Source organism: Cucumis melo, chromosome 3 (assembly GCF_025177605.1).
Source record: "Cucumis melo cultivar AY chromosome 3, USDA_Cmelo_AY_1.0, whole genome shotgun sequence".
In the NCBI taxonomy this organism is placed as follows: domain Eukaryota; kingdom Viridiplantae; phylum Streptophyta; class Magnoliopsida; order Cucurbitales; family Cucurbitaceae; genus Cucumis; species Cucumis melo.
This window is the reverse complement of record NC_066859.1, coordinates 16058959-16085745: the sequence shown is the minus strand read 5'-3', so window position 1 is coordinate 16085745 and position 26787 is coordinate 16058959. Positions and strand designations below refer to the sequence as shown.

Genomic DNA, 26787 nt, shown 5'->3' with positions numbered 1-26787 from the left:
ACAAAAAATTGCTACACATTACAAAAATAACACATTAGCTTGGTTAACTTAAATATGTTTCAAATGAAAACATAAGTATGTAGTGGACTTGCCTGAAGGTCACCCTTGACGACCTCGATGTATTCTCTGCCTACGTCCGCTCACTTAAGACAGCGGACGAAAAATATCTTTCGCCCACATATGCGTATCACCTGGCTGAAGTGAACGACGTGTGGAGAAATAGGTCTCTCTGCACCAGGGGCGATCGTCATCGAAATCTGCCCATTGGCTGCAATGTAGCACTTCAACTCACATCCAACCCTTGTCCATCATTTAAATTCCTAAAACATAAATAGGTTTGATTAGAAACATATTCTTCTCCTCTCACATCCTAAACTTACTCCCCCGAATATACAATCTCTCAAAATTTTCACTAAAGCTAACTTCAAACTACAGAGGCTACCATAACTGCATAGCCAAAACAACCTAATTATTAACCACAAACAACTTCGATCTTCGCATCCTACTCACCCCTTCCAACAACGCCACCTTACAAGCTATCCTACTACCACCCCTTCAAACCCAAATCAATAACAAATTTATTCAAAACTACTAAGAAATAAACTATTAGAATTGAACTAAAGACTACCATAACTGCAGGATAGCCAAAACGAATCTTAACACATATTACAGAATTTTTAACACAATAATAGTCATCGCCTCCCCCTCCCCCTCAAATTTTCAACCCTAATCCCTCAAAGTTACAATTCAACCCCTCCCCCCTTCAAAGTTTTAATTCAACCCCTTTCAAAATTTCAATTCAATCCCCCCCTTCAAAATTTGAATTCAACCCCTCCCTCCTTCAAAATTTCAATTCAACATTTCCCCCTTCAAAATTTCAATTCAACCACCCACCCCCTTCAAATATTCAATTAAACTCCACTCCCCCTCTTCAAATTTAACCTACATTCAAAATTCCAACTTCAAAAACCAAAATCTATTCCTAAACAATATCCTAAAACTAATTCATCATTAAAATCCTAAAACTAATTTTAAAAAATAAGAAGCCTAAACTATTTAAACAAACCTAACCTAAATTAACATTTTTAAGGATTTAGGATTTTAAACTTACCTCAAATAGGGATGTGCAGTGGCAGACGATGTCAGAGGCACGACGGCAGGCTCACGGCGGCGATGGCTGAAAGTTCACTAGTACAAATTTGGATTTTAACGACACTACTAATCAAAACATTGTGTCGTTAAAAATAAAAAGAGGTGGGTGGGAGTAAAATGTGTCGTTAAAAATAAAAAAAATTAGAATTTTTCTTGACACAATTTTCTTGACATAGTTTTGACTTTCTTGACATAATTTTTGTGTTGTTAATCAATGACATAGTTTTTGTGTAATCAAAAAGTTTCCCTAATTAAAAGACACTTGATTCTTAAGATTTTTGAATTCACCTTTCATTTGTACACTTTTTCTCTCGCAAAAAGAAAACCCTCCCAAGTTCCAACCGTCGTAAATTTGAAACTCACCAAAAATAAAAGCAGAGACTCCTAGTTCATTTCTGCAAGAGTGGCCCTCGTAATCGTTGCCAAGAAGCGGTGTATCTCTGGGAAATGCAAAAAATGACGGGTAACTTCGGAACTTTTCATTCTTGTGTTTTTTTATTCATATTATAGGATTGACGAAGTTAATTATTGTGTGTCGTTCTTTGCTTGAGGAGTGACAATAATAGAATGAGGGATTTTGGATTTATCTTGCTTTAAGGATGATATGACTTATAAATTAATGTTGTTTATCTTGCAATAAAATATGAAATTGCTTGTTAGATCACACTTTGTAGTTAGTAAATAAAGTTAGCTGCTCAACCCGCCGAAATCTTACTTTCATTTTGATAGTCGTCTGTATTAATTACTCTGTATGTGTATTGGTATTTATACTCATCTTCTGCACAATATCTCCAATTCAGACTCTACAATTACTTGTTCCTACAATTTATCCAAGTTGTTCTTCAATACTCTTAGACAAGTTTTCTGTTGAACTCATGTTTGTACATGGGTTCCGGGTTTTGTTTTGTCAGCTGTTTTTTCTTCGCTTAACAAATCTAATTCTATCCTCACAAGTACTTTATCAGTCGGAACTTATAATTTGATAAAGTCAAATTGGATTTTAATTAATGGAGGTTTGTGACTAAAAAGAAACGACACACTTTTCTATTTTGATCAGAAGATTATGTATTATTTCCTTAAAAAAAGGAAAAAAAAAAAAGGAATATTTATTAATAGCCTCTCAATTATGGAGGATGTGATTAAGGTTATAATTACAAAAGTTAAAGAAATAAGTGTATGTTTTGTTCTCTCTAAAGAGGGCGCTAGCAGCACTACCCCATAGAATTTTAGCTTTACCTTCAAGGCCTTGACTTATGAGTGCTTCCACCAGCCACTCATTCATCTGATTAGGAAGATAGATGTTGATGCCAAAAGGTGATTGTTGCAGTCCTTATCTTTAAGGCACAAAGGGCATATCGATGGAAACATACGACTCCTAAACTTCTTTTACATTTTTTCATGAGTATTTAGGCTATTCTGGTCAAGACTTCAAAGATTTTAATTGGATACTAAACTTTAGCTTCCTTTTAATAGAAAAACTGATAGGAGCATGCCAAGGATTTTATCACCGTTAATAAAAGTTCTCCCAATTATCTACCCTTGTTTCTTTTTACTATTTGAGGCTGCTTCTTACTTAAAATTCTGAAATTTTTTGTTTAATTTCATTAATATATTTTGATAATTTTGTTGTAGCTTTGTTGGTCCCTAACCACCACCCTATTGTCATCATTATTATCACCTTTTTTTCTTTGCAGCAAGGAATATGAAGACTTCCAATAAATGCCAAGTTAAGATTTAGCATATCCTTACAAAACCTTTCACAACCAATGTCGCTGGCAGGAATGTATTTTGCATTGTAAATAATTTGGACTTTGTATATGTATTTAGCGTTGTAAAAATTTGATGATGGATAAAACACTCATTTTTGCATTTTTATCTTGTTTCTTTTTCCTACTTTGATCAAATGTAAGTTAGTACCTCCAAGCTAATCTTGTCTTTATGAATTTTCTTAAACTTTATAACCTACATTAACTCCTCTTTCTTTGGTTTGATTTTTCTTTGATAAGCTGGTTGTCACTATCCATTTTTCACAATGGTTTCATCAAAATTTTGGTGAAGGTTTGGGAGTGGAAAACCAAGTATGGTGGTACAATTTTAAAGAAACCGTGTTGTTTTGGTGCCTCTTTTGATTGGACTCTTTTTTTTTATTGGACTTGTGAAGAAAACACTTAATATTTTCTACTATAGTTGGAGTTGATATTACATTATGGGCGATACTAGTGCTATGGTCAACCTCAATGTTTTGTTTTAGATTTTAATTTCCTGTGATATTTTGTTTGTTAACTTATGTTTTACAAATGTTGCTATTTTCTTGTCCCTAGTGCTTCACAATGAATGAGAAGAGATCGAGGGTTGTCATAGAGGCTTTTATAGGTATGTGTGACTTATTTATAGGTATATATGTGTGAAGTTAGGTGATTTTGAATTTTGAAGGTAATTAGTAACTACAAGTACTTAATGGCTACATTTGTAAACTATGAGCTCAGATGCCTTAGGAAGTTATGAGTGAGTTGCCACCTTTGATATTTATATCCTATAAATTTTGTTAATTCCATATTTGGTTAATAATTTTGTAGGATTATGGTTGATGTTTGCATGAACTTCTTATCAAGGAAAGAAGAAAAAGAAATTGTTACTGGAAAGTTTGACAGTCTAGTGTCGTTAAAGATTATTTTAGTTACTGGAAAGGATGTTATAAAAAACTTGCTCTGATGTTAAGAATCATTGTTAAGAAAGAAAAAAATGTTTGGAGGGGTTCCTCTACTCCAGCCTTAATTATAAGGTTGTTTACTTTGCTTTGCTTTTTGTTTTGTTAATGTAACTTCTCTTATCAAAGAAAGAAAGAAAGAAAAATGGTGCCTTGTGGTCTAGCAAGATGTTGCCCACAGTTCTTACATGACGAAGTACATCTATATTACTTTAATCGAAGTTTGCATGTACAAATACTTAATGTTGTCTGCATTCACTTTAGTTCACACATTGATTGTTTATTGTGGCCTAAGATTTGTTTCTCGAAAGGATATTATAATTATAGTTTGTATTTGTAGTAGCAGCTTGTTTCATCGTGATCGAATGAGTTTTAAGGCTATTTTCAAGGTAAAAGAACATCTCTTTTGAGCATGAAGAATGTTTTTTACTATGTATTATACGTTAATAAAGATTTGTTTGTACTATGTACTATGTATTATACTATGAAGAAAGTTCATTTTTCTGCTTATTAAGAAGGTGAAATCTGTTTGGCACGAACTTAATAAATATTGACTAAGGTTCATTTTTGGCAAATTTGCAAGTAGTTGAAGAATTCGTGGAGCATGAGATCAATCAAGTCCATTATGCGTTAGTTTGATTAGATTAAGTCACACATACATGTATTGCAGTTAATTTATCTTTTCGATTATGGTAAAACTTTTACCAATAACGTAATTTACATTTTCTATTATCAATATAAAAATCTTTTTAAGCATATGTGTGTAATGTTGAATCATGTATTTTATTTTTCTTACAGTAGTAAAATGTCGAAATAAGTAAATATACGACAGAAAAATATGTGCTGTGAATTGAAAAATAATGACACTAAACAAGTGTTGACTTATAAGCATTGATTAAATAGGAACAGTATCATGATAGCACATTTCTTGACAAGAATTATGTGTAACGGAATATTTAAACATGACATGAAATAAGTGTCGTCAATAATGATTTTTTTTAACATTTTTTATGTTGAGGTATAGATAACGGTGACACATTTAAAGTGTCAATGTAAGGTTATTAATGACAATATATTCGTGTCCAGTGATAGATAACAGTGACACATTTAAAGTGTCAATGTAAGAGTATTGATGACAATATATTGGTGTGAGTTATAGATAACGGTGACATATTTATTGCGTCAATGTAAGAGTATTGATGACAATATATGAGTGTCGAGTAATAGATAACGGTGATATATTTATTGTGTCATGGTAAATGTATTAATAACACAATTTTGATGTCATCTAAGCATATTTAATGACACATTTTACAAAGTTTTGTTAAATAGCCTTTCTTGACAGTGGCTTCAATGATGCGAAAATTGCGTCGTTGAATGTCTTTATAACGCGAATTTTGCATCGTTAAAATCCAAAATTGTACTAGTAGTTTCTCCTCTCTTTGTTTCACCGGTCGAATTAATCTACTCTTCCTCTTTCTCTTTCGTTTCGATTCTGTGTTTCATAAGACTGAAACATCTATTTTATAGGGGAACTTCGGACATAGCACGAAAAGTTCAGGAGCTCCCCTTACTCCCGATGCCATTCCCGACGAATCACTAATGGTGTCGGAATCTCCCATTACTCCCGCCCGCCATTTTCGACAAACTAAAATGGCATCGAGAGCTCCCCTTACTCCTGACACGATATCCCCGACGTTATGCATGATACATTGGGAATCTCTATCTAACTAATTAATGTTAAAAGTTTTCGACTGGGAGTTTCCGATGCGTGCATGGGACATCAGGATAAGTTATTATTCTTGATGCCCTACACTCAGACGTTGAAAATGTTGTCTTCTTTCCCAATGACTCTATCACAGTGTCGAAAAAAGGTCCTTTGCTCGACGCATGAAAAGAGGCTTCGAGATAAGGCGTATTTACTGATGTTGTTTCTTTCGACGCCTCTTTGTGCATCGGAAAAACCTCGATTTCTTGTAGCGCATGGCTGACTATTTCTTTATGTTCTTCTTCATCTCTTTCCACTTAATCCATAACCTTCCCTCTTCATCTTCTTCCTCAGATTCTCTTCAGTTCCTCTCTAAAAAAATTCTGGAAGTTTGGATGAAAATAATGAAGAATTAGCTTTGGCAGTATATTACAAAAGCTTCAAATAAATGCACCTAAATGATTTTGTTGTTTTTTTCCTCTCTATTTCCTTTTCTCATCACTTCTTCTTAATTCACTTCTATAATATTTCCTTTTCCTTTTATCTTTTTTTTTTTAAACAGAACACTTAAATATATAAAAATAATATATAATTAATTTCCATTTTCTTTTTGTTTTTTTTCATTTTTCTCTCTTTTTTCTTTCTTTTATAAAAAAATAATCCAAGAGAATCTCGGGTTTACATAAAACCTCTTACATAAGTGAGTGGGAAGCACACGAAAAATTAAACGATTCATGAACTCAAAGAGATAATCATTAAATTTCAAATATATTTTTAGAAATTCTTTTATGCATTTGACAACATTTACGAAATAGAACCACTCACAATCACAAGTAGCTAGCTTCTGCGTCTGGCCTTCTATTCAATATTTCTGTTCGTACTCACTTGCAAGCCTTTGCCAGAATCCGGCTGATTATGGTTCTCTAAGGCTTAATGATTCTTCAAATTTTCCTTTATAAAGCTTATGGTTGGAAGAACATCTGAAAATGAATAAAATTCCACTATTTGTAGCCCTTTTTTAGGTAGAGTCTGCCCATGTCGGAATGATTACTACTATCGATGGTGGAAAGAGGTCTAATACTAAATCATCACGTGTCTCTATCGTATCCTTATCTGGATGCGAATTGGACGATAATGTCAATTCATCCGTCGACTTTCTTACGTAGGCAATGATGCCATTACTTCCTGGAGAAGTGAACCTATCTCGCAATTGGGGTAGGGGTTCTTTGCTCATTCTTTTACCACATAATGCTCATTCTCGTCGGGACCATCTTCGTTTTGCGTAGCCTTATCACATAAGATAGTCCGCAATCTAGGTCTTACACATAGACTACTGTGGTGTCCTTTTCATTAACAACATCCCTTGGAGAATTTCCTAGTTCATTTCTCACAGCTCAGGCAGCTAAGCTTAATACGCTTCTTTTACGCATTGGTCAGCTTCACTCCATCATGTAATCCTTTTCTATAATGATGCCTTTACTTCTTATGTGCATATAATAGTTAGCTCATTGATAGGAATAAGACTAATAATGGTTTATTCATAACATAGCATATAATCATCACGCATAAAACTTTACTGGAAACAGTAAACAAAATATTTCTTAAGAAATCATTCTTCTCATAAACATTAACGTGTAAAACAACATCACAATAAGCATAAAACTTTAGAAAGGAAGACTTTTGAAAAAAGTTTAACTTTAGAAGACACTCATTGATAGTAGCTTAAACTCTTGGCTCGGGTTTTCTTCCAAATTCTCTTTGACTTCCACGTCGTTTCCTCAATGGTTGAAGGTCTTCTTCTTGACCTCTTTCTTCAACGACCTTCCTCATTCAAGATGGAAACTTCTTCAACTGGTTTGATGTTTTTTGCCAAAAAGAATTGAGAGAACTCCTTCCTTTAAAGTTCCCTTATTAATTAGTTCTTAAATGGAAATCCTAAGATACTTCTTGCTTGCCGTTTTTCTTATATCCTGCATGGCTAACACCTTCTGTTTGCCTAAATTATAAGTATTTGCATAGTAAGAAAAGTGCAACTGTTGATCTTTAGTGGAATGACTAATAATTAATTAATGAATGGAAATTAATTAAATTATATAGTTTAATTAATTAATCTCATATCATTCAAGTTTTAATCTATAGACTATAGGTCTATAAGGTCTTCTTTATAGCTCAATAAGGATAAATGAGAATCAAATTTATTTTGGTTTAATTTGAATTGTTCAAATTGATTAAAGGTAATAAATTGTATATGATATATTCTAAGTTAGTGGAGGGATGGAGTTATTTGATAACTTCTCCCTCAATTTTTCTTAAATGGTTAAGATATAGAGAGATTTATTAATTTAATTTTCACTTCTCTCTTCTGTTTTTTCATGATCTCGCTCTACTTTACAAAACTCTCAAATTTTCCCTTCACCAAATCAATATCATAGAAGCCCACAACTCTCTTTATGAAATCATTGAGAATAACAAGGAAGATTTCGTCGTGTTCTTGGGAGGAATCTACAAAGGTTAGGTTTCTTTTTCTTTTCCTTTCCTCTTTATATTTTTCAACACTCACCTAAGGTTCAACGAAACTTCAAAGAGTTGAAGAAAAGTAGATTGGGACTTGAGTTTCTTTTAAGACTAACCATGATCGAGCATAAGTCATGATGTCGCTCGGCTGAAAAGTATCGACTGTGACACCATGCGTTGCACTAAAAGGTTAAGAGCTTACCAGGCAAAAGCATCACAACATTTTTCAATAATGCAACAATGCTCCTTTCATCATGGCGCACACACCCCTGTGTGCGAGGTTGCATTTCGACAAGCATCAATGAACAATGACACTCGATAGATTTCTATAAATATGTTGCCAAGATTTTAGAGCAATAGAGAATGAATTTTAAAGAGGGAACACAACCATCAACCACTTTTCTCTTCTTTTCACCTAGTAGTTTGAGATTTATTTTCCTTTGGGATTGTAACTCATAGATTCCAGCTTCCCCATCGATTTATCTATGGATCGATGAGGTAAGTTGTATCTAGTTTATGGGAGCAAACCTTTGTAATTTTGTGAGATATTATTGATTAACTTTATCATATTGAATTTATGTTTTCTTTGAATCTTGTGCTTATATAGATGCATGTTATTGAATGGATTGACACTTCTATTCTAGAATGTACGTTTTAGCTAAACAATTTCTGCCTCTCACATTTCCTAGTTGTTTGGCAAAGCTTAAGATCACCTAAGTAGAAAATTGTTAAGATTTGTATGATAGGACTTGTAGTTTTTCGTGGAGCTTAGGTTATGCATATTTTAGCTTAGTTCAAACAAGAATTGGCTAGTTAATTAGTTTTTCTAAAGTAATTAATGCATCGAATCCTTAATTTTTATTCTTTTTGCTTTAGTCTTGTGTGATTGTTTAGAAGATTTGATCATTAATATTTAGAGCGCTTACTTGGTTCGTTATTGATTTGTTGTCTGCTACTAGATAGGCTAATTTTTTTGTCCCATGCAAGTCATTTGTGAATAAATTGATTGAATGTTTGCTTAACCAATAAATTCATTGATCAAAATTACTTAGAAATTCCTTTGCTTTGGTAGCTAGATTTTCTGATTTATAGTTGTAGTTGCATTTCCCTTTATCTTTATGATTCTATCTTCACATTCTTGTAATTATCTCTAGTCATTCCAAACCTCCAATTTATCACGATAACTAGAAAAAATAGCTTCAACAAAACATTGTTTAGCGCTTACATGGAGATAGACTCGGACTTGCCATTGTTGCTATGCTTTAGTGTTATTAGTTGTATAATTCGTTATTATAAATTTTGATTGGGTTCTTTTTGGAATAAAACGGCATTGAAGTATTGTATTGAATGAGTAATTTTGGACAAATATTAATAAAAAAATTACAAAAAAAAATAAAGAAATTTTTCATAAATATAACAAACTGCGAAAATATTTACGGTCTGTATAACAAAGCTTATAAAGTTAGGCAGTTTTTAAATATTATAGGTTTTCCTTTCGTCTTTTTTCTCCTCTTTGCTGCGATTTCTTTCTATCATCTTTCTTCCTTTTCTTTTTTTTTTCCTCTACGATTTCTTTTCATTGTCTTTCTTCTTTTTCTCTTATTTTTTTTACGTCATTTAAATTTGGTTAGTATGATTTCTTTCCATCGTCATTCTTCTTTTTCCTTTTTTTTAAGTCATTTAGATTTGAGTAACAAAATCTGATTTTTTTATATCATCTTTTTTCTTTTTCTCTTCTTATTTTTTTTCGCTGCGATTTCTTTTCATCGTCTTTCTTCTTTTCTTTTTTCTTTTTCTTTTTTTATTTATATTTTTTATGTCGTTTAGATTAGGGTAACTAAATCTAAATGTCGTGTATAAAGAATCTTGAAAAAATTGTTTAGATTGGAGTAGAAAAATCTAAACAATCGTGTAAAATAAATAAACGATCGTGTAGACATATCTAAACGATCGTGTACCAAAATAATTAAAAAAAATCGTTTAGCCAAATCTAAACGATCATCTACCTGATCATCTTGAAAAAATAAATGACCGTGTAAACAAATCTAAAGGATTGTGTATCAAAAAAATATTGAAAAAATTCGTTTAGGCAAATATAAACGATCGTGTACCAAATTTTGAAAAAATAAATCGTTTAGATTTGGAACGACCAAATCTAAACAATCGTGTAGCAAACAGTAGTCAAATCTAAATGATCGTGTACCATATATATTAACGAAAATGTTCTATAGAAGATAATATTTGGATGCTTTGTTATCTTTTTGAAAACGAAAATAATATGAAACAAATTAAAAGTAACACATGCTCCAAATTATAATTGAGAAAATAAATATGAAACTAATTAAGTAACATGTGCTCCACATTGTAAGTGAGAACACAAATTAGTAAATTGTAATTGAGAACACAAATGAGTAAATGTTGACCAACACATGCTTTAAATCAAATAAAACTAATTTGGTGTATGGGGTCTTTTCAAAAATATAAAAAAGCGGTAAAATATTAACACTGTATAGAAAATTCTGAAAATAGAAAAAGCCTAAAGGCCTACCGTGTAAAATATAAAAAAAGTCCCGTCAACTACGACGTCAACAATGCTCGCGTAATATATTTGCGATCGTTTAGATTTGGCTATTGTTTGGTCCGCAATTGTTTTAATATGACTACAATTTATTTTCAATTCTATCTTTTAATTTTGTTACACGATCGTTTAATTTGGTTACGTTTAAATTTATTTACACGATTTTTTAGATTTGATCATCTAGATTTGGATTTGGCTATTGTTTGGTATACGATCGTTTAGATATGACTATAATTTATTTTTTCAATTCTATTATTTAATTTTGTTACACGATCGTTTTATTTGGTTACACGATCGTTTAGATTTGGGTCCCGATTTTTTTTTTTCAAATCTTGGTATACGATCACTTAGATTTGGCTAAACGATTTTTTAAAATTATTTTGCTACACAATCGTTTATTTTTTGTTATACGATCGTTTAGATTTGACTAAACGATTTTTTAAAATTATTTTACTACACAATTGTTTATTTTTTTATACGATCGTTTTGATTTGTCTACACGATCGTTTAGATTAGTCTACACGATCGTTTAGATTAGTCTACACGATCGTTTAGATTTGACTAAATGATTTTTTTAATTCTTTTGGTACACGATGGTTTAGATTTGTCTACCGATGATTTTTTTTACACGATCGTTTACATTTGGTTACTTCAATCTAAATGATTTTTTTCAAGATTTTTTATACACGATTTTTTAGATTTGCTATTTTTTTGTACACGGTTATTTAGATTTGGTTATCTAAATTCAAACGACGTAAAAAAAAAAGAGGAAAAGAAGAAGGATAATGGAAAGAAATCACAGCGAAAAAAAGAAAAGAAGGAAGACGATGGAAAAATTAAACGACGTAAAAAAGAATAAAAAAAACGACGAAAATATTAAACGAGGTAAAAAAGAATAAAAAAAGAAGAAAAAACATTGAAAGAAATCGCAAAATCAGAAAAGAAGAAAGATGATGGAAAGATTAACAACGTAAAAAAGGAATTGAAAAATAAGAAAGATTAAGGAAAGAAATCACATGAAAAAAGAAAAGAAGAAAAGGAGAAAGATATGAAAAGAACAACAGGAAGAAAAATATGAAAGAAATCGACGATTTCATCACAAAAATAGAGAAAAAGATGAAATAAAAAATATAAAATATTTAAAAAAGAGGCAATTTTATAGACTTTGTTTGACGATAAATAAATATTTGACATGTAACGATGTTAATGTTTCCTTTGGCGTAATTTCATATATTTGGGGTAAACTCGGGAGGGTTGATAGCCCAAATCCATCCTCACAAAATCCACTAAATATAACTCTATAAATTAGAGAAGTTGTCGAGACAGAAAGAGAGATTAAAAGGACCGAAAGGGATCGATCTACATCGCGAACGAAACACGTCTCACGTGCGAACAGGTTCTTCCAACAACCATGTCCGACCATCACCGGGCAAATCTTTTCGATGTTATTTGAAATTAGTAGAAGCACTTTCATATATATCAAAACAATTGGGAATTGGAATTTAGGGTTCTTGTTACAGCACATCTCGACGTCTAGCTATGAATTTCAATTGGGCAATTGGACGAATCTGATCTACTAATGTCCCAAACTCTCAACCAACCCATCTAGGAGCTCAACTCTGTCCCCACTCAAGTATGTAGCAATTTCCTTTCCACTCTTCGTCCATTTCTTCTTCATCTTATTTTTCATGTTTATTTCCAGGGAACCATTGCTCAGTTTTGAACTATCGCTATTACTCATTAGTCTTGGGGAATTCGTGCAGTTAAGAAGTTCCATTTATTTGTTAGTCCACAACACTTTTCATTTCTTTATTCATGCTAACATGTTATAGTTACAGTTATTAGTTAGTCAATAGCTGATTCTTGCAACTTCTTGATATAATCATACCAGGATTACTTATTCCTTACTCTGTGAATTGGTTTCTATATGCTGTTTACCCCCAGATTCTCATAAATAATCTTAGTTTTTGCTGTTTCTTAAACTTTGGCAGCTGGTACTTCTCTGTGTGACTGCCTATTTGAGTTCGACCAGTCAACACAATGGCCTATGAATTGACTGAGCAAAAACGTGAGCATTATATTGCAATTTATTTGCAGCCTTAATGTGCTTCACTAATTTCTCTTTGGTTATATCATAGGCTCATCTTTTTAGTATTAAATATTCTCAATTCTTTGAAGTGAGAATGACCTTCTTGAAAAATTAAGTTCATGGAGTTCCTTCTCTTGATGGCTTCTTTTAGAAATTTGAGAATGTGTGCTGTTGGTTTGGATCTGCAATATATAGCAGCCAATAGCTGTATCTTCTTTGAAATGCAGGAGTTGGACTTGGGCTGATTGGTTTTGGCTTCTTTTTCACGTTTTTGGCTGTAATCCTTTTCTTTGACAGGGGATTGCTTGCTTTAGGAAATGTAAGTCCCTTCGATAGTTTGATGTTGCTTTCTGTAGGTATCAGGATGCTGACTTTTCTGATGCTTTTGTTCCCACATTACCCATCCTCTCTTATCTTTGAAAAAAAACATATTTTATCAGATATTTTGGTTAATCGGAGTGGCACTTTTACTTGGTTGGCATTCTACATGGAACCTATTTACCAGTCGAGCAAATTACAAGGTATGACAAAGTACTTATCATGCCAGGGGGAGATCAGGTCCCTTGCTAGGTTCCATACGCATCTTTCGGTTCGGTAAATAAGGATTTATGTAATTATTCTTTAGGTTTTGTTTTTGTTAAATTGACCTTCTTTGTTTTACTGGCTCATACATTTGTTGCTCTTTATTTATTATTATTGTTTATTTCTTTTTTCAATGATCTTGTTTTCTTTCATTCCTTCCTAATACAAGCTTGGTTTCCGTTAAAAGGAAAAAAGAAGATGCAAATCAAAGTACTTATCATGTTTTTGTTATTAGATTTAAACGTGGTTTTACATGTGGCATAGATTTGGCGATGTTATAGGGATAGAATTAGCAGGATGTAAAGTGTGGCATCAGGCATCATTAGTTAATAGTGAACGTTGACCATATAGATTTCTAGTAGATCGTTACATAAATTATTATGACATAAATTTTACGAGACCTACCAAAGCCTATAGATTTCTTAAGCCTATAGATTTCTTTAATTTTTGTTTTAGTGGGTTCCTTTTAATGCTTCCCTCATTGATCACATGTACATAAAAGAAAGTTGAAAGGTTTTGGTGAAATTTGAATAATTGGATAAAGTGTGTTTATGTAAATGTACGTTTATGTGAATGTGCATTTATATAGATACGGATATTTATTTTTGTAAGGATAGAGATATCATCATCGAAAGATATTTCTCAAGGGGACTGCTCCAAAAATAACATAATTTTCCCAAGTTATGTAGGGAGTATATAAAAGGCTGATTTTACTATTTTTTGGAAGCCATGGATGTTTTCACGTTTTTTATTCTCTCTCACTCTCATAGGGTTACATTACTTTTGGCACTTGTATCTTTTCAATATTTCAATGAAAATTTTGTTTCCTCTGGAAAAAAAAAATCTGGCAGCCATGGATGGAAAGAACTGGGTCAACTTCCCAAAATCTACATAGAGACAGCTTAACTATACCAGAATGGATGAAGATTAATACTTCTGTTTCATTATTTGTCAACATTTTAATTTTTTTTTTAATTCTTGATTTTAGTTGCCCCATCTTTAGTCATTACCAATTTGCGAGTTTTGTTTCTGTGTTTGTCTTTTATTTGGCAGTTTCTTGACTTCATTATAGGGAGGATGCATGGTCCTTTCCCAACAATTTTTATATCCTTTCGTTTTCTAATAGGAATTGCCTGTTTCCTTTGGTGTCGGGACACTATACTTCAAAGAATAAAGAATAAAGAATAAAGAATGAACATAATCCATATGTTGAAATGTCGTGGAGTTGAAGTATGTTTTATAATTTTTCAGGGTTCTGCATCATTTCTTCTCGGCCTCTTCTTCATTTTTGTTCGCTGGCCCATAATTGGCATACTTTTGGAGATCTGTGGCTGTTTTGTTCTCTTTGGGTTTGTTTCTTATCCAAATTTGGAACTATGAACTTAATATCAATGACATCTCTCTTACACCCTGATGTCTCTAATGTAGTGGTTTTTGGCCCTCAATTAAAGGATTTTTGTACCAGATTCCAGTTCTTGGATGGATTCTTCCATACCCCATCGTGGTAAGCTTTAGTTACATTGTTTCATATGCCTCTTAGATTTGTTAGTTCATATGTCATATCTCCTTGAAAATGATTTATTGATTTATTAGCATAATTCATTCCTGGTTAATATTAGCCATTACTAGAGGACAATGTTATATGCTTCCCTTTGTGGTAGAGCCGTGCAATATTTTATTAAATTTCATTTCCTGAAATTAACTCTCTCTCTCTTTTTTTTTGGTACTTGAAAGCGATTTGATTACACAATAGCCATTTTTGTTTGACTGTTTGACTGTTGTCCAGTTGAGATTAAGAAATTTTTTAATTTGCCTTCAAATTACATAAGGAGAAGTTAAAATAACTCTTATCATAAATCTCCCAACGTCTTTTTAATGTAGATTGTGTTTTTGTCATTGGGTCCAATTATTAGTCTAAGATGTTTGGTATTCAATAAAAACTTGATTTTTAATATTTCAATTAGTTCAATATATTAGCCCAGATAAGCGTCAGACTCAAGACTGTGTGATTAGATTGAAGAGCCTTTACTACTAATCTCCAACTGTCCGTGTTAATTTTCTAGGGTCTTATTATTGTTATTTTATTTGTTTTAAAGAAACAATTATCGCCAAATTCCACACTGCTCATTAGGTGTTAGTATCTAAAGATTTTCACAATTATTTTTTATGTCTTACATGGGCTAGTTGTTTATATAGAAATATGAATTACCTAGATTCTTCTTATTTTTTACACAAAGGGGAAATACTAATATATATACAACGATGAATGTCTAATATGGCAAAACCCTCTTGTAAAAAGACTAATAAATAAGGCAAGAATGTTACAAAGAGAGAACTAGAAGGCAAATAATGGCTGGAAATAGCATTCCAAAAAGATGGGGAAAGGAGAAGACTTTCCATATTCAAGACTCTCCCTCAAACGGGATTTTATCTATTGATTAAATCCAGCTTGGCCTTTAAGACTTCAAAAGTGTTCTTGAATAGGGCTTTTGTAGGAATGTCAGCAATTTGCATCTTGGTAGGTATGTAGTTTACGGAGAAGCTTTTGTTTTCAATTTTTTCTTTAAGAAGTGTCGATCGATACCGACATGCTTTATGTGATCATGATGAATGGGGTCTTTGGCGATACTTATAGTGGCTTGATTGTCACAATGTACCTCCGTTGGTTCTCCCAATGTGATTTTAAGCTCTGATAGGATACTTTTGAGCCAAATTCCTTCACATATTTCTTGAGCTAGAGCCTTTAGCTCAGCTTCAGCACTACTCTTAGATACGACCGACTGTTTCATGTTTTGCCACGCGACTAAGTTTCCCCAAACAAAGGTACAATATTCAGTAGTTGACCTTCTCTGTTTTTGAGCTTGCCCAATCATCATCCATGAAGATTTCAATGTTCCTTTTCCCATACTTTTTGAAGTGCAATCCTTCTCCTGGAGTTCCTTTCAAGTATCGGATTATTCTATAAACAGCTTGATTATTTTCTTCAGTTGGACTGTGTAAGACCTCCTATTGTTAATACTTACAAAAGGAGGAGTAAAAAGGTAATTGGACGATCATTTAATGGAGAAAGAATGTTCTGAAAAAAGGACCTGGAGAAGAATCGTGCAGAGGGGCCCACTGGGAGCAATTTGAGGAGTGCTATATATAGGATCGTTTAGGTATTTTGTAGGTAGGTCATTTTTTATTTCTATTTGGGTGTAAAGGCTGCTGTAGCCTATGGATTTCCCAGCTCATTGTGAAGGAGCTGATATGTTCTTTTATAGTTGTTTGTTCTTTGTTTTTCATCATCTTGCGACTGTTATCAACTATTTTGGCTATATAAATATATAAACAGCAGAGTACTGTCTCTGTTTCAACCATTTAGTTAGTATTTTGAGTGTTTTCTTGTTAACTGTCTTAACAACTTGGTATCAGAGCTCGGAAACAGGGGGCTATTACTCGTGCCAGGGCTCAACGTTTGATGGAAGAAAGAAGGGAAGGAATGGAGAAGGAAGTTCTGGGATGGAAGGAAACGATGTTAGAAATGAAGAAGTCCAGGGACAAATTACTGAAGAAATGAGAGAGAACCATAGCTATAGGAAGAGAGGAGAATCAGGCACTTTCGATGGATCTGTGATGAAGCTTAAAGGAAAAATGGAAGAAATGGAGGGTACCAGTGAAGGGAACAATGCAACAGTGGACCGTAGCAAATATAAGAAACCGGAAATGCCAATGTTCTTAGGGGAAAATCTTGAATCATGGGTTTACTGAGCTGAGCATTTCTTTGAAATTAACAACTTACCTGAGACCGAGAAAGTAAAGGTTCCTGTGGTGAGCTTTGGATAGGATGAAGTTGATTGGTATAGGTGGAGTCACAATAGAAGGAAGATTGAATCTTGGGAAGACCTTAAAGAGAGAATGTTTGAGTTCTTTAGAGACTTAGGGCAAAAGAGTTTGGGGGTAGGTTGATACATATACAACAAGATGGAATGTATAATGACTATGTGAAAAGGTTTGTGAGTTATTTAGCCCCTTTGTCACACATGGTAGAAAGTGTACTAAGAGATGCGTTTGTGATTGGGTTGAAACCTGCCCTTCAAGCTGAAGTCGTCATTCGACACCCTCAGACCTTGGAGGAGTGTATGAAAGAGGCACAATTAGTAATCGATCGAAATTTGGCTTTAAAGCTGGCTAGAGAAGAGCTGGGATTGATGGAAACCAAGAGTGGAGAGAGCTCAGGCAACAAGAACAAAGGAGGAAATGAGAAAAGAGACTCAAAAGGAATCAGAATTCCAATGAAGCAAGTGACAATTTTGAATAAGGGCAGCTACCAAAAGAATGAACCATCTATTAAGAGGCTTTCGGATGCTGAATTTCGAGCAAGGCTGGACAAGGGGTTATGCTTTAGATGCAATGAAAAATACTCCCATGGTCATCGATGCTTTCTAGGAAAAAAGGAATTAATGCTCTTCATCCTAAATGAAGAAGAAAGCACAGGGGAAGAGGGAACATCCGAAGAAAAAATTGAGGGAATGGTGGAACTAAAGCAGTTAGACATTGCTGAAGGGTCAGAAGTTGAACTCAAAACAGTCATGGGATTCTCATCTAAAGGAACCATGAAACGAAAAAGGGCGTTGTGGACAAGGAAGTGGTGGTGTTGATTGCCAGTGGAGCCACTCACAATTTCATACACCAAGATTTAGTAGAAGAGAGACAGATCCAATGGAAATGACTCCTTTTGGAGTCATGATTGGCAATGGCATGCCTTGCAAGGGAAAAAGGTTGTGTAAGAGAGTGGAGCTCAAGCTAAAAGAGTTGCTCATGGTGGCATATTTTTTGGCAGTGGAGTTAGAGCAGTGTGGATTTAGTTCTGGGAATGCAGTGGCTAAATTCTACAGGAACAATGAAAGTTCACTGGTTGTCCTTGACCATGACATTTTGTGTTGGGGAGAAACAAATTGTTCTAAGAGGGGATCCCACTCTCATCAAGGTTGAATGCTCTTTAAAGACTTTGAAAAAGACTTGGAATGAAGAAGACCAAGGGTTTCTTTTAGAACTATAATACTTTGAGATAGAAACAGAAGATGATTATGATGTATGATGAAGAAGACTTACCCATGATTAAATCCTTGTTGAAACAGTATAGTGACATCTTTGAGGTTCCAAAAGGACTCCCTCCTAAGAGAACTATTGATCACCATATATTGACCTTACCCGAGCAGAAACCAATTAATGCAAGACCCTACAAGTACGGCCATGCCCAGAAGGAAGAAATAGAGAAATTGGTCACTGAGATGCTCCAAGCAGGGGTGATTAGACCTAGTCACAACTCTTATTCCAGCTCGGTCTTATTAGTGAAGAAGGATGGAGGGTGGAGATTCTGTGTAGATTATAGGAAGCTTACTCAGGTAACTATTTCTGATAAGTTTCCCATCCCAGTAATTGAGGAATTATTGGATGAGTTGCATGGGGCCACTGTTTTCTCGAAGCTGGACCTGAAATCAGGTTATCATCATATTCGGATAAAGGAAGAGGACATAGAGAAGACTGCATTCAGGACTCATGAAGGCATTATGAATTCCTTGTCATGCCTTTCAATCTCACTAATGTGCCGGCCATCTTCCAATCTCTTATGAATCAGGTATTCAAACCTTTCTCAAGGCGCTGTGTATTAGTTTTTTTTTATGACATACTAGTCTATAGTGCTGACATTACTGAGCATGAAAAGCATTTGGGAATGACTTTTGCTGTGTTGAGAGACAATAGATTGTTTGCCAATAAAAAGAAGTGTGTGATAGCACACTTCAAAATCCAATACTTTGGACATCAAATTTCTAGCAAAGGAGTAGAAGCAGATGAAGAAAAGATCAAAAGCATGATTATCTAGCCTCAACCTAAAGATGTACGGGGTTGAGAGGTTTCCTAGGCCTAACTGGCTACTATAGGAGATTTGTGAAGGGATATGGAGAAATTGCTGCACCATTAACCAAGCTCCTACAGAAAAATTCTTTCAAATGGAATGAAGAAGCCACAGTAGCTTTTGAACAACTAAAATCAGCCATGACAATCATCCGATGCTGGCATTACCTGATTGGTCTCTACCCTTTGTGATTGAAACTGATGCTTCAGGGTTTGGATTGGGGGCTGTCTTATCTCAGAACGGGCATCCAATTGCCTTTTTCAGCCAGAAGCTTTCATCAAGAGCTCAAGCTAAGTCAATCTATGAAAGGGAAATGATGGCTGTAGTCCTTGCGGTGCAGAAATGGAGACATTACCTATTGGGGAGGAAGTTTACTATCATTTCTGATTAAGAGGCATTAAAATTTTTGCTGGAGCAGAGGGAGGTGCAATCACAGTTTCAGAAATGGTTAACTAAGCTATTGGGCTATGATTTTGAGATTCTCTATCAACCATGGCTGTAAAACAAGGCTACTGATGCCTTATCTAGAATAGAACAGCCACTTGAACTGAATTCCATGGCCACATAAGGAATAGTTGATATGGAAATGGTAGGAAAAGAAGTGGAGAAAGATGAGGAACTACAGAAATAATTGAGAACTTGAAGAGGAATTCTGAGGAGAGGGGTAGATATCGATGGGAGAATGGGAGATTATTGTACAAGGGTAGGGTAGTTCTCTAAAAAATTTCCTCCCTCATACTTAATCTGCTTCACACTTTCCATGATTCGATTTTAAGGGGCCACTCGGGTTTCCTAAGGACTTACAAAAGAATGAGTGGTGAACTACACTGGCAGGGCATGAAAACTGATGTAAAAAGATATGTAGAACTATTGATACTTGCCAAAGGAACAAATATGAAGCCACAAAACCAGCAGGAGTATTGCAGCCTCTTCCCATTCCAGAAAAAATGTTAGAAGATTGGACCATGGACTTCGTAGAGGAATTGCTTTTGGCTGGAGGTGTTAATGTTATCATGGTGGTGGTTGACCGGTTGAGTAAGTATGCCTACTTCATTACTCTCAAACATCATTTTTCAGTTAAACATGTGGCTACGGTATTCATTGACAGAATTATTGGGAAACATGGCATCCCTAAATTGATTATTTCAAACCAAGATAAGATTTTTCTGAGTAATTTTTGGAAGGAACTGTTTGCCATGATGGGGACAATCTTAAAGAGAAGCGCTGCTTTCCATCCTCAAATCCGAGAGAGTGAATCGATGCTTGGGACCTATTTGAGGTATTTTTGCTATGAACAACTGTATAGATGGGATAAGTTCATTCCTTGGGCTGAGTTGTAGTACAACACAACTTTTCATGCTTCGGCAAAAACTACCCCTTTCCAGATTGTTTATGGCACCCCCCTCCCCCTACCCCCTACGGACATCAACAAATCCCAAGCAATGAAGTAGAGACCATGCTGAAGGAAAGAGACTTGGCTATTAATGCCTTGAAAGGGAATTTGTGCATAGCATAGAATAAATTGAAGAAAATGGCCGATCTTAGAAGAAGGGAGCTCAAATTTAAGGTGGGGGAGATGAGGTATACTTGAAGTTGAGACCTTACGGGCAATGCTCTTTGGCTAGAAAGAAATGTGAGAAGCTTGCACCTACATACTATGGCCCTTATAAGATCAGATAGGAGAGGTGAGGTAACTTACCGTTTGGATTTACCACCTGAAGCTGCCATCCATAATGTGTTTCACATTTCCCAGCTGAAGCTGAGACTTGGGAAACAACAAGGAGTGCAGAATCAACACCCTGTTCTGACAGAAGAGTTTGAGTTGCAATTGTGGCTAGAAACAGTGCTAGGAGTTTGATGGAGGAAGGAGTTGGGAGCTAACGAGTGGTTGATTAAATGGAAGGGACTGCCCGAGGCAAAAGCTACATGGGAATCGGTTTATCAAATGAATCGGCAATTCCCTACATTTCACATTGAGGGCAAGGGGCATTGTTAGACCTCTTATAGTTAATACTTACAAAAGGAGGGGTAAAAAGGTAATTAGATGATCATTTGATGGAGAATAGAATGTTCTGAAAAAAAGGATCTGCAGGAGGATCGTGTTGAGGGGCCCACTGGGAGAAATTTGAGGAGTGCTATATATAGGATCATTTAGGTATTTTGTAGGTAGGTCATTTTTTATTTCTATTTGAGTGTAAAGGCTGCTGTAGCCTCTGGATTTCCCAGCTCACTGTGAAGGAGCTGGTATGTTCTTTTATGGTTGTTTGTTCTTTGTTTTTCATCATCTTGTGACTGTTATCAGCTATTTTGGCTATATAAATATATAAACAGGACAAATATATAAACAGCAGTGTACTGTCTCTGTTTCAGCCATTTAGTTAGATTTTGGGTGTTTTCTTGTTAAGTGTCTTAACAGACTGTTCATGAATTGACTTGCGAAGCTTACTGCAAAACAATATCAGCTCTAGTGTGAGTAAGGGGTAAATTAATTTTCAGTTTTATTCACGGTAGACTGGCTGCTATAAAGTGGTTTGGAGGATGGATTTCTGTCAAGAACCTTTCGCTGGATTACTGGAGCAAGAATATTTTTAGCGTAATTGGAGCTTACTCCGAAGGGCCCAAGTCCATATCATTAGAAACACTAACATAACTAATTGTTTGGAAGCAAAATTAAAAGTCAAATCAAACCTATGTGGTTTTATGCCAGCAACAGTTGAGCTAAGAGATGAGAAGCAAGATAATTTCTTCCTTCACTTTGGAGATATTGAATCTCTTGAAGAATCAAAGATTGTCCAAGAAGCATTATTCATTGAAGACTTTTCCAACCCAATAGATAGCAAGATTGAATCAAGTTTTAAAAGATGAAGGGTCCGACTTAAATGTTTTGAAGCCTGAATGGATGTTTTTAATTTTGGACAAGTTAGTTCCAGATTTTGCAAGGAATCCTTTCAAGGATCTTAAAGAGAAGAAAGTAAAGGGGAAGATAATCGGAGATTGCTCCTTATCTCGTTGAAGTTCATTATTCATGGCAGAAGCTTCGGCTTTGAAAATTTAAACTGGTGTGAATACATCAAAGGAAGCTGAAGAGTCACAACTAATGAGGAAAGAGAAAGAGGTAGTTGGGACCCTCTCGGTGTCCAATGAGGTTTCAAAAGTGAATTTAATTGCAGAAACAAAATTAATTTCCTCTCAACCAAATTCATTGAAACTAAAAGAAAGGGTAGTTCAACAGTCATATGACCCCACTTTAACTGTCCGAAGTTTCTCCAGTGACAGATTGTTGTCCCCGTTTCATCTGAAACGTTAGCAGCCCGCTCAATTGCTAGTTCAGTCCGTAAAGAATCCTGGTTACTCAAGCAGTCTTTCTTCCTCACATTTCAACGCTTCCCATCCTAATTCGTCCTCTTCTTTCTCCACATCGATAAGAAACATTTCCGAAAAAAGAACTAAACGCCACTCAAAAGTGAGGAAGTACCCGAATTTATTCAAGCCATTTCTGAAGCATCTTGTTTGAAGAAAGAGGGTACAGGAGACTACCAGAAAGAGAACTATCAAGATCAAGTGTATGAGGAAGTTTAATAATATTGTTGATCAAGCTAATCTTTTTGGAGGTTCCTCTTAGCAATGGTAGATTCACTTGGTCAAGGAAGGTTCTTCCTTAGCAAGATCACTAATCGACCACTTTTTCACCAATATGGCTTGGGATGAGGATTTTGAAAATACTGAGTTAATAGACAAGCAAGACTGTTTTCTGATAATTTTACTCTTCTTCTTGAAGCTGAATCTTTTAAATGGGGGCCTTCCCTTTTGAGATTTTGTAACAGTTGGATGCTCAACAAAGACTGCAACAAAGTCAATAAAAGCGCCTGAAAGAATGGCCATTCTGTTGGTTGGGCCCGTTTTGTTCGTAGTGTTAAATTGAGATAGGTGAAGGGAAATTAGTAGAAGTAGCACACTTTTGGTTTTAAATTTCAAAACTAGCACACTTTAAAAAAACTCGTAACTTTGTTTTTCTCGGTCAATTTCGGCCGACCTTGACACCAAGATTCTTCTCAAATATTAAAAAACCATTTCAACATAATTTCTATAGGTCCATCTTGGCCGAACTCGATACCGAGATTTTGGGTTTTGTTTTTAAATTTCAAAATAAAGGGTATTCTCGAATAACCAAAATACCTTTGTAGGTCGAATGTTAGATATCTATAGACCCTAAACCTTGTGCTAATTTCATAGTTTTGGGTTGGATATTTGAAAATGATTTACTTTGAACGATTTCATGGTTTAGGGTTGGAGTTTAGGTTCTGTTTTAGTGTTTTTTTGAAATTTGGGACAAATGGCAGATGGGAAAATATGTAGTTGCCTTTCTGCTGGAGGTAGATGTTTTAAAAGGGGTGCAACACGAGGACTTCCCAAGTGGTCACCCAACTTAGTACTACTCTCGCCCAAGCACGCTTAACTGCGGAGTTCTGATGCGATCCAGTGCATAAGTGCTGGAGGTAGATGTAGAACGTGATTTTAAGTTAATGCATGTGGCTTCCTTTGATGAATCTCAACAATTTCATTAATATGGACCGAGATTGATGAAATTGCCTTGAGATTTGTTGAATCAGTCCCGAGATTTGTTGCATTTCACATGCATTTTGTGTGGTAATCTTGAGGACGATTTCGCTCGACATTGGATGAGGGACATCATAGAATGCATATGGTGGTATCCCAGTGCAATGTTGCTCGAGTTCAATTGTTAATTCATATTATTCTCGGCCAAGACTGTCTCGGGTTTTAAGACAGATTATTGATTTTGTTGTTATGTGTGTTTTCTATTTGCAGATGCCTCTTGTCACCAAAATCAATACTAAATATTTCTTCTGAGCTAATTTGACCTATTGTTCGCACTTAACGAAGACTGTCTCCAACATTAAAAATAAGTTAATACCTTGGCAACTTTATATGTTTAGGAGAATCGTCTTTGGACATTTCTTGTATGCCAAGTTGCAGGATGCCTCATGTATTTGTTGGTTTTGATGGTGAATGGAAAGAGACTGAGAGAGAATACGTCGGAGGACAAAATCAAAGGGTTAAATGGATTTCTTAAGAGAAATCTATAGAATTAGTGGGATAAATTGTGCTGAGCATGAATTTTTCATAATTGTGCATAAAACCAAATGAAAGAAAAGAGGTTGCTAGGTGATCAGATCAATTCATTCAAGGAAAAGATGATCCAATTGGCTGACATCGATTAAGAAAAATAAAAGTCACGACAGTGGAACATGAAAATGCGCTAAAATTTCTATTCAGAGTGAAAGTCCATGAACACTTTATTTTTATTTTGCTAGATGGAGAGAACTTGGGTGCCTTTGCTCTAATTATCAAGCATGCACACAAAGACTTGAAAAAGTAGTGACTAGTGAGCTTACAACCTTCCTAGACCCTCGGTCTGTCAGTTAAGCCAAATAACACAACCTATATGGGAGATCACGTAGTCTAAACCTGTCTAAAAGGTGTCTCATCTGTCCAATGCCCCTTTTCAAAAGTATGCTTTTTTCTCTCTCACGATGGGATGAGTTTTTGACATGTGGAGGAATGGGGATATTGTTTATCCATTGAACATTGTTAACAATTTGAGTTACTTTGGTCCTATTTGTCTGTTTGATACTGATTTTTTCCCCTTTTTTTCTTTCTAATTTTAGGAATTAATCTGATTTAGTATCTCTCTCTGTTAATTATACTATGGTCAATTTGAAATCTTAGCCAAATTATAAAAGTACGTAATATATTGTTTTAACACTTAATATTTAGCTTTGATTTTAAACATACTTTTAGGACCATAGCCTAAAACTATAAGTAAACAAAGGCTATTTTTCAACATAGAGAATATAAGAATGGGGTCAAGATCAAACAGATAGGATTTCAGATTTTTTTTATTTCTAGTTTACCCTTCAACAATTAGGTAATTGGTTTGGCTCTTAAGTGCTAACAATTGACAGTTGATTATTCCAGATTCTCGAAAGTCTGTGGAGAGGCTCTGGGTGATCACTTCAAATTGTTTAACTTATGTTCAAATGATAGTTGACACCACACCAAATTGATCACATGTAGATTTCATCTTCAGAAGCTTTGAATGGAATATTCTGAAGGTTAGTACATGGATTCTCTGATCAGATTTTACAACTCTGAAAAAACAACATGGTGCTGTTTATAGATTCATGATATAGTTTTTGAGTGCTGTTTACGAGTTCTTACATGTGTATACGTATACTTTCTTATTATCACGCTGAAAGTAGAACTCAGCATGAACTTCAACGCTTTTCCTTGACCTTAATCGATTTTTTGGCTTATGTTTCTCCAACTGTCATTTATCAAATCTTATTTTTAGAACATCCTTCTAGGATATTTAGTTATATGGTTTTTGAGGTTATTAGTATCAAAGTTGTTTGTTCACTATCTAATATTTGGGGTCACTTCTCTCTCTTGATGGTATTGTTTTTGTAAGAATCTTTTTGGGGTTGGTTTTGAATCTTTTGATTAACAGGTGCTTTTAAATTGGTTCTTTATGGAATGTTTTCTTATCTTTCTTTTTATGAAGTTGTGTTAAAACGATTTACATTTACATTTATTTTTATTGTTCATGCACTTGATATTATTAGTTGGGAAAAATTGGGTGAGAGCTGACTCAACCAGGCTATTTTGGTAATAGCACAAAAAAACCGATCAATTTATGAAATTCTCAATCTAAACATGGTTCTCTTTTTATTTTTATTTTGGTATTAAAATTGAAACTGTCAAATCTTAATGTGTTGGTCATATCCTTTCTGAGAAGCCTAGACATTAAGAACATAAACCAGATCTCGATTCAAATATAATGTTTTAATTGGAACAAAATGGTTATTATGAGATTGGATGAAGATTTGAATCTTGAACCGAAGTAGTTTGAACTGAACTTCTTTTCGAACATCTCAAACCTTTAACTACCTCAGCTCTTGGGAGGCAAGAATAATGATGAGCAACATTAATAAGTATCAAGGTTGGAGAAGTCCTTTAGTTTTGCATTTATTGTTGAACCCCCCAAAAAAAGTCGTGTAGTTTTGGGTTTTAATGTATTGAGCTGCAAATTTGTGGGACCAAAATTGAGATGCTGAAGCAACATCCTTTGTGGTTGAATGCAACCAATTGTGTGAAGCAATTGATTACAAGCACAGACCTTTCAATTAATTTCATCTATCATTGTGAGGAAATGAATCTTTGTCATGCTTGCCATTCTTTTTCATATTAAAATGTGAAAATTAACTATTCGTAATCCAATGTGTTGTAGATAGGCCTATTTTATTTTAACTTTTGTCCATTGCTGAATGTTGATTTGATCCTAAACTAGGTGTGGTCTAATTTCAAAAATGTTCCTTTTGAATTAGGATCGAGTCACGTTAATGAAATTTTATATTAAACACTTTTCAATTTGACTGGTGGCAAATATAGGACAACTCTTTGTAAGAGATATCATGGAAAAGAGTTACATGTTGGAATATTCCACTATCATATGTTATTTTACCGAACTAAAAAAGCA

The 26787-nt window shown here is 34.5% G+C and overlaps 1 protein-coding gene and 1 pseudogene across 9 annotated transcripts; one reads left to right on the top strand and one right to left on the bottom strand.

Moving 5' to 3' along the window:
- Nucleotides 1-11893: 11893 nt before the first annotated feature.
- LOC103488590 (vesicle transport protein GOT1) lies at nt 11894-25606 on the top strand. Of its 9 annotated transcripts, none has more exons than XM_051082742.1 (9): nt 11895-12055; nt 12180-12292; nt 12362-12442; nt 12651-12727; nt 12976-13067; nt 13189-13269; nt 14582-14679; nt 14759-14834; nt 16745-17091. In XM_051082742.1, exons 4-9 carry the CDS (start codon nt 12700-12702, stop codon nt 17078-17080), a joined length of 711 nt encoding a protein of 236 aa, XP_050938699.1. In that variant the 5' UTR covers nt 11895-12055; nt 12180-12292; nt 12362-12442; nt 12651-12699; the 3' UTR covers nt 17081-17091. The 9 variants fall into 9 exon arrangements, with proteins under 9 accessions (XP_050938700.1, XP_050938699.1, XP_050938701.1 ...); XM_051082744.1 differs by lacking the exon at nt 16745-17091 and adding an exon at nt 25227-25606 and having other exon boundaries at nt 11904-12055; XM_051082743.1 differs by lacking the exon at nt 12362-12442 and having other exon boundaries at nt 11894-12055.
- LOC127148741 (5S ribosomal RNA) lies at nt 23618-23737 on the bottom strand (annotated as a pseudogene).
- Nucleotides 25607-26787: the final 1181 nt, after the last annotated feature.

What these genes read in the sequence shown, in the direction of transcription:
- LOC103488590 (XM_051082743.1), top strand. Translation starts at nt 12,700, where the DNA reads ATGGCCTATGAATTGACTGAGCAAAAAC. An exon ending in GATTGCTTGCTTTAGGAAAT is followed by an intron (nt 13,068 to 13,188) that starts GTAAGTCCCTTC and finishes ATATTTTATCAG; the next exon opens with ATATTTTGGTTAATCGGAGT. An exon ending in TTCTTCCATACCCCATCGTG is followed by an intron (nt 14,835 to 16,744) that starts GTAAGCTTTAGT and finishes ACTTGGTATCAG; the next exon opens with AGCTCGGAAACAGGGGGCTA.